Source organism: Impatiens glandulifera, unplaced genomic scaffold (assembly GCF_907164915.1).
Source record: "Impatiens glandulifera unplaced genomic scaffold, dImpGla2.1, whole genome shotgun sequence".
NCBI classification, from domain to species: domain Eukaryota; kingdom Viridiplantae; phylum Streptophyta; class Magnoliopsida; order Ericales; family Balsaminaceae; genus Impatiens; species Impatiens glandulifera.
In genome coordinates, this window is record NW_025919244.1 from 13783 (window position 1) to 25019 (window position 11237).

An 11237-nucleotide genomic window follows, 5' to 3' on the forward strand; every position below is an offset into this window, starting at 1 on the left:
TTACATGGTGGTGGTATATCCTATATAAGTTTATAACTAGCAGTAGCAGGTACAACATTAATGTTGTTAGACAAAAAAAAATGGGTTTGCGTGAATGACATAATAGTTAATATAAGCTTTTTTATTTTTAATTAAATGTTTCCTAGTATAGGTTTGGTTAGACAAAAAAGCTTTTCGCAGAACTTTTTCCTTCGGGTGAAGAACGAAACGACTAAAAGGTGAAGGTCTGAAGCTCGCCCTATTGACTAAAGGAGGGAAAGCTTTAAAGGCTCAAGCTCGCCCTATTGACTAAAAGAAGGAGAGGAGCCCTTGAATGAGAAAATCCGAGCATCCACTGAATTGGTAAGGCAAACGTTTCAATCCATACGATTCATGAATAAACAAATTAACGAGTGTGAAGACAGGGCAAGGTTGTGTTCAGCCCGTCCTACCGCCCCCCCTTAACTAAAGGAGAGAAAGATGGGGGTTTTCTCGGATTTCTAATTGAATGATTGCAAAGGAAAGAAAAACCTACTTAATGGATAGAAATGTGGTGATCGATCAAGTCTATGCTACGAGTAGATTTGTACATGAGAAGGAGACTGCAGGCCTGTATAGACACCTCAACGAACTCATGTGGACACTCCCCGAGGACAATCTCTCAAATACACATGTTGATGTTGACCCCTTTTTCTTTTCTTTGCTGATTCCTCTCAATGAAATTTGCCATGTTGCACTAAGTTACTTACGGATGTATGCATGCGGTCCGGGAACACTTTGGGGTAAACACCCATCCGAACAAGTAGGGTCAATAGTTCAACATTTAGGCCGTAACTTTTAGCAACAAAATGAATTTGAACCCAACTAGTGCTCTCCGAACCAAGCTAGATAGTCTCCTATCACTAGGCTCACCAACCAACCTGGACTTTTATTCTTATTATTCCTACCGCAAAACCATAAGGATTGTTTCCAGCCATGAGTTCCCCTATGACATAAGGGCTCTTGAGTGGGGTGGGCCATCATTCGCCAGGTCTTTGAGTGCCCGTCGTACCACGTGGTTGGTGCACTAGGCTGATCGAGACTCGACTTTTCGGATCTGGCACCTGCGCCCGGCCCGGTCTGCCAGCTCTTAGTGGCTCTACGTCCAGTCGTGCGTGGTATGTGAGCGATTCGTACAAATGGAAGGCATCGCGAACTATAACAAACCTTTTTTAGGCTGGGTCGTTCCATCAAATCTTTGATCAGAGGCCAATCTCGTATTTGATGGTCGGCGTGGCGATAGGCTTCGCTTCGTAGACTGCCTTCCCAGCTGTTGCAAACACTGAGCAACGGGGCGCACAATGTCGTTGCGCGGGGATGCGATTCGCCAAGCTGGGGCAAAGAAAGCCGTCCGGCCCTACCGAACAAAGGCTTTTGAGACTTACACCTCCCTATTACACAAAAAAAGGCTTGAAGCCCTTAGAATCTAAGCCTTTTGAAGCGCCAGTAGTTGTAGCTGTGGCCACACCAACCCTTTCGTTCTTATCGCTCTGGGTTCCAATCTATATGACCTCCGGGCAGTACAAAGTACACCTCTGGAGTAGAGGCAGGGTCGATGTAATTGAGCTTGTTGAGTCTGTTCAAGGGGGGAGCCCTCTTTCTTATCTATCAATGGAAAGATTTCCATGTGTGGCGTGATAAAGAATCCTAGAAAAGATCAATTGAGACTCCCTCCATGGTCTCACGAAGATCTCTACGTACTTGTCCTGAACTGGACAAGTGAGATTTTCCGGTCTGCGTGCGTGCTCAAACAAAGAAGAGTCTGGTCCGGTCTTCATTCAGGCACGGCCGGCCGGCCGTCTGCTGCTAGGTCTGGGAATGGCGCCAGGTGAAGGCGCCGCTATGCCCCTTAATGTATCGAATGGTCCTTCGACCTGAATTTGATTCCGACGGCCGGCATAGATCTCATAAGACCCGCCCACTATTACTACGAAAAAAGCCCTCTGCCCTTTTCCTTCGCTAAAGTTCAAGTAAGCAACTTCTATTAGCGCCGGACCTTGAGTCGAATTGATCGTGTCATGTGCAACGTCCATCAATGATGGTTCATTAATGTCCATTGATTTAGACTCCTTCCCCCTTCCCAACTACGAATAAGATCGAGAGGGGCCCGAAAGCCCCCAAACCAAGAACGGAAACGGAAGTCTTTCGATTCACTCCCCATTCTCTCTAAAAAAAAAGCTCGCCCTCGAGCCCTGGGCAGGTCGGCCGGGTCTTTTCCTCTTGTTCTGTTCCCGCCATGATAAAGACGCACTCCAGAGGTATGCCCAGCGCGCTACGGATCCATTGAGAGTTTGTCTTGGTAGGGAACTGTACGATCTTTTTCCCTAATGTATTGAATCAATAAAAAAAAGAGGTCAGTGCTACGGCCCCCTATTGTTTGATCCAATATTGACCGGGGACGAGCCCCGACTTCCATAGATTCTTGGTTTGACCTTCCGTAGTGGTCCTTGCTTTTAAGAAAGCGTAGCGGGGCCAATTTCTCGTACTTGCTCAGTGTGCCCCCCTTTCGTCGAGTGCCCCGCCCGGTTCACTGGGCTGTTGGCCTATCAAGCACTTGCCCTTTCGCTCTGAACCCTCTGGTCGAGCGGCGTAGCTCCTTCCGCCCGTCAAGCGGGCTCCGCGCTCGTTATCCTTACTTTTCTTTCTGCTGGGGCGGGCCCCCTCCCATTGCTCTAGCCATAAGCTATGGCAGCTCCAGTTCGCAACTACAGGGGCCCGCCCTGCGAGGCCAGAGTAGGCTCAGTGGTCAGCCTCCATTCGAATTATGTTAGGGGGTCTTTCGCTTTTGCCAGATCTAGAGAGATACTACAAGTCCTCCGTCCCAGATTCCATCGCCGCGGCCATCTGGTTCACCGGTACTACCAAAAAGTCTCATGCTTACGTTACTTTTACTGATGGTTTTTTTATCTTGGACCACGAAGGCCCCAGTCGTGCTTCTGCTTTCCATTCCCATCATATTGATGAAAAATCTCCTCGTGCTCTGCCATAAGAACTTGGAGTCCGTATCATGGTGAAGGTAAGGCTGTGATTCTTGCTCAAAAAACAGACCGAACGCGTTCGAGTTATTGGCTCGTCCGACCCGGCAGCATTCATGAGTCGCTCGTTCAACTGTCCCTCGGAGACACGGTCGAGAAGTACCATGCATGGTTGCCCCCCGTCCTTTCTTTCTCTCGGTCCCACCCAGAAAGATATGGCTAGCCAAAAAAGGTGAGCGCCCTTGCTCCTTATTTTATTTTTTATTAGTTTAGTAAAGTCAAGCTTTGGCTCCCTAAAGACTAAAGAAATTAAAAAAAAAGGGGGGGACTGAAGCAACGGGCTATGCCACCAAAACCAAGAACGGAAAGTCGCATCCGTCCCATCGCAAGCACCTACAATGTCATTCTCACATGGGTTTACCCTTTTTTGGTAGTTTAACGGACGGTCGCCCCTCCAACAAGAAAAGGTATAAATATGGAAACTTCTCTGCCATTTGGATCGGAGAATTTATGGAGGAAATCGGGTTTTAAATTCCCAGAAACCACACGATTATATAGCCAAAGGGAATAGGCCGCGCCTAAAATCATCCCAAGCGCCGCTAATGTGGCTACTAAGCTATTTCTTTGGAAAGCTCCTACTAAGATAAGAAATTCCCCAATAAAGCTGCTAGTACCAGGTAAACTCATATTGGCCAAAGTAAAAAAGAAGAAAATGGTAGAGAAATTCGGCATGGTGCTCACTAAACCTCCATAATATCTAACAAGTCGAGTCTTATGTCGGTCATATAGAACACCAACACATAGAAAAAGGGCTGAAGAAACCAGTCCATGACTTAACATCAGTAAAATGCTACCTCCAATTCCCTGTATGTTCAGACTAAACATACCAATAGTCACCAGATTCATATGAGCTACTGAGGAGTAAGCAATGATCTTCTTAAGATCGATCTGTCTTAAAGTAGTCAAGGAAGTATATATTATAGCAATCACGCTTAAAGTATAAATGAAAGGAGTGAAACAAAGTGTCGCTTCGGGAAAGATGGGTATTGAAAATCTTAAAAACCCGTAGGTTCCCAATTTTAAAAGAATTCCTGCCAAGATGACGGATCCTGCCGTAGGTGCCTCTACATGAGCTTCGGGTAACCAAATATGAACTGGTACCATAGGCACTTTGACGGCGAAAGAGGCGAAAAAAGCAATCCATAGAAAGATTTGGCGCCGCTCACTAAATTCTGTGGTTAATAATATTTGTAAATCGGTGGTTCCTGTTTGGAGAAGAATCAACAGAATAGCTAATAGCATAAAAACAGATCCAAGTAAAGTATAAAGGAAAAACTGATATGCTGCCTTGATCTTTCTTTGTCTCGAGCCCCATACCCCTATAATAATGGTAGAGTAAGGGTTGCCCCCAAAGCAGAATTGACCGGTGGTGGTTGGTCGAAGCTCCAGTAGGTAGCCACTCCCTTCTCAGGGAACCGTACGTGAGACTTCCGCATCATACGGCTCCGTCCCGAGCTTCCCTCGTCGGCCCTTGTCATTAGACCACTATCTATGCATGTATTTTTTGCATGGACTCTCGAATCTTTTGCTTCTCGGGTGGTGGCGAACAATGCTGCTTGCGGTGCGTGCCCGCCGGCCCAGCCTGCTTCTCGCCCGAAAGAATCGCTCACTAGCTAGCCGGACTAGTGGGGGGGCCCTCTCTAGAGACATACTGAAAACCATACCTTTCGAACGCCCGTCTTCAAAATGGGAAGAAAGATGGCCTGTAAAGCACATGTAACGCACAGTCGGGTTGCTCACGCAGCGGATCTCTCTCGTACTATAGATAGAGAGAGGTGTGAAAGTAATAGCCTTATGTTATGGCCGCCCCCCGACTTACGGCCGCTACTACTACTGTGAGCGGTTCAAATTCAGGTTGAAGGCCGTTTCAACTCTTTCTTCTTACTATTGAAGAAGCTTGAAGTCAACTATTTCATAAGTGAATGAAAGACCTGTAATAGTTCCTTTTCTTTTTAAAGTTTTTAACCTACACTAAAAGTCTTGCTTTCAGGTAACTTCCTTGAAGTCTTTTCTTTTTCTTTTAGGTATGCCTATGGAAGATCAAGTCCTCATTATCAAATTCCACTGGTAGGAGCTGGTACTCTGACCCAATCTCTAGTAGAGGTTATTTTTGCTTTCGATGGGGTTCATTCCGGGTTCAATCTTTGAAGTCTGAAGTAATGCCCAACAATCGCCCATGGCCCCTTTGTTAAAGCGAGCTCAGCTGCCCTAACGTCTTACATTCTTCGCACTTCACCTAATTGTTCAGTTCTAACTGACGTTTCCACCAACTCCTAATTCTTATATACATAGCATTCTAACCTATTGACTTAACCAAAATGTGAATGAGGGCGGATCCAGAGCGCCCTGAATGACCTGTAAATGACATTGTGTGCGGTCAATATCAGGTTTTTTCCTTGGTCTTGAGGTTTAGTGAACTCTTTTTTCAAAAGCACGAAAAGCTGCGTAAGCGGAAACAAGAGAAGCAGAGGAGAGGTAGGGAGAGAGGTGATCAAGCGCCCATCACTTGCTATGGCCACCCAAAAGCTTAATTGCAAGGCTCGTATCGTAGTAGCCGAACCGAAGGTTATTGAGAAGTTTCCGATGGTGTGAAGTGAATCGATAATGAGTTCCACAGTTGAATGAGATTATTCATTTTTTACCCTATGTTTAGGAAGGGGAATGCTTTCCGTGCGAACCACTCCGCGTAACCAGTTCTGGAGGCAGCTAGGTCCCTTCACTTAGCTTCAGTTAACCATAGCCTTAAGCGCGCTCCGAAAGAAGCATATATGCCTGACCTCCGGTCTCCCTTGGCTTTTCCTTTCTTATGTTCTCATAGTCTTGACTGAGTCCGGGCTCTGAATATCTAGAGAAGTCTTTTTTCAAGACTAGTTAGTACAGTACGGATGGAGGGGTTGCTCTAGCAACCAAGGGTTCTGGAAGAGGTAAGACGAAGTAGATGGGTTGCCGGTCTGGATAGATGTCGGACCTTCTTTCCTTCCTTAAGGATCTCCCAAAAGAATGACCTCAGGAACAGTCAATGGGAAATCCCGCCATGCCATCGAGGGGATCGTGTGACCATCCATAGCATACGACGGGCGAGAGGGGAGCTCTACGTGGTGGCTCAGTGTGTCTACCAGTTTCCGGTGAGGCTATTCGGAGATCCAGGAGTAGCAAGATAACCCGCCTTTTCCCTTTCATCAAAGGACCGGCTATTTGTTTTACATTTACAGGTTAAAGGCCTATGGAAGATCAAGTCCTCATTCTTGTCTCTTTTCCACTGCTGCTATCTCTGGTTTACAGTAAAAAGTTCTTAGTGCTACCGACCGGAAGAAAGAACAACAACAACTCGCCAGAATCGGATGTTAGAAAAAGAACACAGTACAGTACTGTATAAAAGGATTACAGTTCATTGATAGAGATTCCCAGTGAATTCAGATTCAGTACCGACTTCTATTTCATAAGTGTCATTCGAGAGCTTACTGTTGTATTTCGACCGTTGAACCAATAAGTATTCCTTACACTAACAGTACTAAGGTTTACTTTCGGCCCTATTACAGTAAGGCAGAGATTCGATTCAAAAGTCTGGGTGCCCTTAAGCTGATCTATAATGCCTACTAAGAATCAAGTTCAAAATGTCAGGATGAGAGAGCTCTTGTGCTTCTTAGAGAATCTTTACCTTGTGGAGAACCTGTAATTCAATTCAATTAGTCCCACCCTTGGAGAACCAGAGATAGATTCTTTCACAGTCTCATTCTGGAAAGAAAGTAAGGCCAGTAAAGGAAGACAGAACTACAAGCAGCAATCAAAGCACTAAGAAGAAAGCAGAGATGTAAGAGACTCAGAGAATTTGTCGGAACAGGGATTCGGTTCACTATTTAATAAGTGTCCGATTCTTTATTGAACCAAGATTCCCGGACTGTAACTATTGCTTGTTGTTGTCTTACTGTTCTTTTTCCGGTTTTGCTGATTATTGGTAATCAATCACTCTTTAGCTATGGAAAACTATAAGAGTCAAGTTCTTAACCTACACTAAAAGGGCTTAAGAGAAGGAAAGAAGAAGAAGGGCAATCCCCTGCCCGACAATAGTCCTTACTTTAGGGACCGGGTGTTCTTAAAGTCTCTTTCCTGTAAACACCTTAACCTCAAGCTACTGGATTCCAGCTAGTCTTGATAGTTCAATCATCTACCTTATCCTATAGGGAAGGAGTAAGTATAGTAGTCTCATTCGGGTTCAGGTCAGTCACTCGATCCGGAAAGAAAGGGGAACTCAAGAGTAAGAGTGGCAAGTTTTAGTAGCCTAAAGAACTAAGTACTGTAAAGCTTTTAGAATATCCCCTATTTCTATTCAACAACGTATGAATAGTTCCTTGAGTTTGGTTAAGGGGTTGTTGAATATAAGGCTTTGCTAATTTTGTCATCATCCAATTGTTCTCGAATGGGTCCATTCAATGATGTAAAATCGAGCAATGTGATAAAAGAATCAATTACAAAAAATCCTCCAATTCCAATTAGGAATTCGTTGGGCCCTTTAGGAACAGCTTTGAAAATAGTCAATTTTGATTCATTTTACTATTTAATAACTTATAATCAGATCCTAGTAACTAACTATTTGCAACTTGACAATTTAAAACAGACTTTTCAAGTACTTAAATATTATTTAAGGGAAAATTTATAATCCCGATCCATGCAATAACATCATTTTGAGTCCATTTAATTTGAATTGGTATTTTATCTATCACAATTATTGTGAAAAGACATCTACAAAAATAAGTATTGGACAGTTTATTTGTGAAAATTTATGTATAACCAAAAATGAGCCACACCTAAAATCGGGTCAAGTTCTAATTGTTCAAGTTGACTCTGTAGTAATACGATCAGCTAAGCCCTATTTGGCTACCCCAGGAGCAACGGTTCATGGCCATTATGGAGAAATTATTTATGAAGGAGATACATTAGTTACCTTTATATATGAAAAATCGAGATCTGGTGATATAACGCAGGGTCTTCCAAAGGTGGAACAGGTATTAGAAGTGCGCTCAATTGATTCAATATCAATGAATCTAGAAAAGAGAATTGAGGGTTGGAACGAACGTATAACAAGAATTCTTGGAATTCCTTGGGGATTCTTGATTAGTGCTGAGCTAACTATAGCGCAAAGCCGTATCTCTTTGGTTAATAAAATCCAAAGGGTTTATCGATCCCAGGGAGTGCAGATCCATAATAGGCATATAGAAATTATTGTACGTCAAATAACCTCAAAAGTGTTAGTTTCAGAAGACGGAATGTCAAATGTTTTTTTACCCGGAGAACTCATTGGATTGTTGAGGGCAGAACGAATCGGGCGTGCTTTGGAAGAGGCAATTTGTTACCGAGCCATCTTATTGGGAATAACAAGAGCATCTCTGAATACCCAAAGTTTCATATCGGAAGCGAGTTTTCAAGAAACTGCGCGAGTTTTAGCAAAAGCTGCTCTTCGAGGTCGTATCGATTGGTTGAAAGGCTTGAAAGAAAATGTTGTTTTAGGAGGACTCATACCCGTTGGTACTGGGTTTAAAGGATTAATGGACCCTTCAAGGCACCATAACAATATTCCTTTGGAAACCAAAAAGAAGAATGTATTCGAGCGAGAAATAAGCGATATTTTGTTTCACCACAGAAAATTATTTGATTCTTGTCTTTCAAAGAATTTCCATGATATATCAGAACAGTCATTTAATTTTCTAAATGATTCCTAAGAGTGAGTTGATCCTTTTAACTAGCTGTATTTTGATCTGTATTTGGTCTCGTCTTTTGATTTGATAATAGTAATAAAGAAAATAACTAATAGAAAAGAATAACGGCTTGGTCCTGTATTTACGACCAATCTACGATAGAAGAAAAGGTTCCATCGGAACAATTCTTTATTTTTCAGGGTACCCCTTGTTCTCTTTTTTTTTCAAAAAGGAGGGGTAAGTGTGGGGAAAAATGACAAGAAGATATTGGAACATCAATTTGGAAGAGATGATGTCGTCGGGAGTTCATTTTGGCCATGGTACTAGGAAATGGAACCCTAGAATGGCACCGTATATCTCTGCAAAGCGTAAAGGTATTCATATTACAAATCTTATTCGAACTGCTCGTTTTTTATCGGAAGCTTGTGATTTGGTTTTTGACGCATCAAGTAGGGGAAAACAATTCTTAATTGTTGGTACCAAAAATAAAGCAGCTGATTCAGTAGCATGGGCTGCAATAAGGGCTCGATGTAATTATGTTAATAAAAAATGGCTCGGTGGTATGTTAACGAATTGGTCCACTACAGAAACCAGACTTCATAAGTTCAGAGACTTGCGAATGGAACAAAAAATGGGTAGACTCGGCCGTCTTCCAAAAAGAGATGCGGCTATATTGAAAAGACAATTATCTCATTTGCAAACATATCTGGGCGGGATTAAATATATGACAGGTTTACCCGATATCGTAATCATTGTTGATCAGCACGAGGAATCTACGGCTCTTCGAGAATGTATTACTTTGGGAATTCCAACAATTTGTTTAATCGATACAAATTGTGATCCCGATCTTGCAGATATTTCGATTCCAGCAAACGATGACGCTATAGCTTCAATACGATTAATTCTTAACAAATTAGTATTTGCAATTTGTGAGGGTCGTTCTAGCTATAGAATTAATCCTTGATTAATAATAAAAAATGACTTAGGAAACTCCAAAGTCGGTTACTATTTCTGAATCTTAAAAAAAACAAAGAGATACAAACTGGGGATATTCATTATGGGATTAGTTGGTATTCAAAATAGACAATTCAAGCGGACAAGTTAAGTTGAGAAAGAGATGATTGAATCAAAATTATTTCGTTTTAAATTCGATTTCTGTCAGAGGGCAATATGAATGTTCTATCAATACACTAAAAGGGTTATATGATATATCTGGTGTCGAAGTTGGCCAACATTTATATTGGAAAATAGGAAGTTTCCAAGTCCACGGCCAAGTACTTATTACTTCTTGGGTTGTAATTGCTATCCTATTAGGTTCAGCCACTATAGCTGTTCGAAACCCACAAATCATTCCAACTGGTAGTCAGAATTTCTTCGAATATGTCCTTGAATTCATTCGAGATGTGAGTCAAACCCAAATTGGGGAAGAATATGGTCCTTGGGTTCCCTTTATTGGAACTATGTTTCTTTTTCTTGTTTGTTGGAATTTATCGAATCGAAAGTTCAATCCTCAAAGAGAAGAGATAGAAAGACCCGGGCAGGCATTAGATGCTTGAACATTCACTTCGTTCAGTCTTAATATTTAGGCTTCCTGCTTCAATAGAAGGTTTCAACCTTTCTGACTTAACTTAAGAAAGATTCAGCTCGAGTAAAGGAAGGTTTTTATAGTCTTTGTCTAGTCAATCAAGTAGCTTTCCTTCGATTACGCTTCTGCAGTAGCATAGTTTCTCCTTGATGCCCGCAGCTCAATCTATGGAAGTCCAGTACGAACTAAAGCTCAATTGAAGAGTTTCTTCGGTGGCGAGAAAGAACCACCCCCCGTCTCGCCCTACTAGCAACTTGATTAGCTACTAGTTACTAGGATCGTTCAAACAGTAAGTAAGCAATGCGTACTTCTTTCCTAGTCTAGTGGATCTGCGTAGCAGAGCAAAATCTTCTACCCAAAAGCTCTTACCTTACTTGTTGTACTTGATTCACCTACGAAAATAGACAACTTGGGTCAGGGCTTGATTATCTTGTTATAGGGCGACGCCTTCTCCTTCATATGCTTTAGTTTAGTCTTTCTTAATCCTTGCCTGAACTACCCTCCTCATGACATGACCAGCGCGCATTACCAAACCCAAGCCCTGCTAAGCAACAAGGCAACTTCGGTCAGCCATTCCCGGCAAGCAAGAAAGCATTCCATTGAAGCAAAGGAGGTCTCTCAGATCCTCGGACTCGAGCGTCTTTCCGATCCTTGACTTTATCCATCGAGCCAGTAGCACGCTTGCAAAGGGTTGAGTTGAAAGCGGACAGATGCCATTGATTTAGCGGCATACGATAATGAAAAGACGTAACTGCTCTTAGTAGGATGCCGATCAAAAGCTCCTTTGAGGACTGATTGACCTAAGATCGAGGAATGACGTAAAATGATGGTCAGAGATCACCAGGGGAGTGAACTGAAAGGAAAAACTCGAGCTTACACACCTCCAAAAGAGGGGCCGAACAATCC

At 42.8% G+C, this 11237-nt stretch overlaps 3 protein-coding genes across 3 annotated transcripts; 2 read left to right on the forward strand and 1 right to left on the reverse strand.

Annotated features, from left to right (window-relative positions):
• Positions 1-678: 678 nt before the first annotated feature.
• LOC124917724 (NADH-ubiquinone oxidoreductase chain 4-like) lies at positions 679-4715 on the reverse strand. Its single transcript, XM_047458068.1, has 3 exons — positions 4568-4715; positions 3446-4456; positions 679-781 (listed from the first exon to the last, which is right to left on the reverse strand). Exons 1-3 carry the CDS (start codon positions 4713-4715, stop codon positions 693-695), a joined length of 1248 nt encoding a protein of 415 aa, XP_047314024.1. The 3' UTR covers positions 679-692.
• Positions 4716-4751: 36 nt separating this feature from the next.
• LOC124917725 (DNA-directed RNA polymerase subunit beta''-like) lies at positions 4752-8793 on the forward strand. The gene is made up of 4 exons (XM_047458069.1): positions 4752-4828; positions 5078-5177; positions 5441-5540; positions 7698-8793. The coding sequence occupies exons 1-4, from the start codon at positions 4752-4754 to the stop codon at positions 8768-8770; spliced, it is 1350 nt and encodes a 449-aa protein (XP_047314025.1). The 3' UTR covers positions 8771-8793.
• A 62-nt stretch (positions 8794-8855) lies between these two features.
• Positions 8856-9821, forward strand: LOC124917726 (30S ribosomal protein S2, chloroplastic). Its single transcript, XM_047458070.1, has one exon. It carries the CDS (start codon positions 9000-9002, stop codon positions 9708-9710), a length of 711 nt encoding a protein of 236 aa, XP_047314026.1. The 5' UTR covers positions 8856-8999; the 3' UTR covers positions 9711-9821.
• The last annotated feature ends 1416 nt before the right edge of the window (positions 9822-11237 follow it).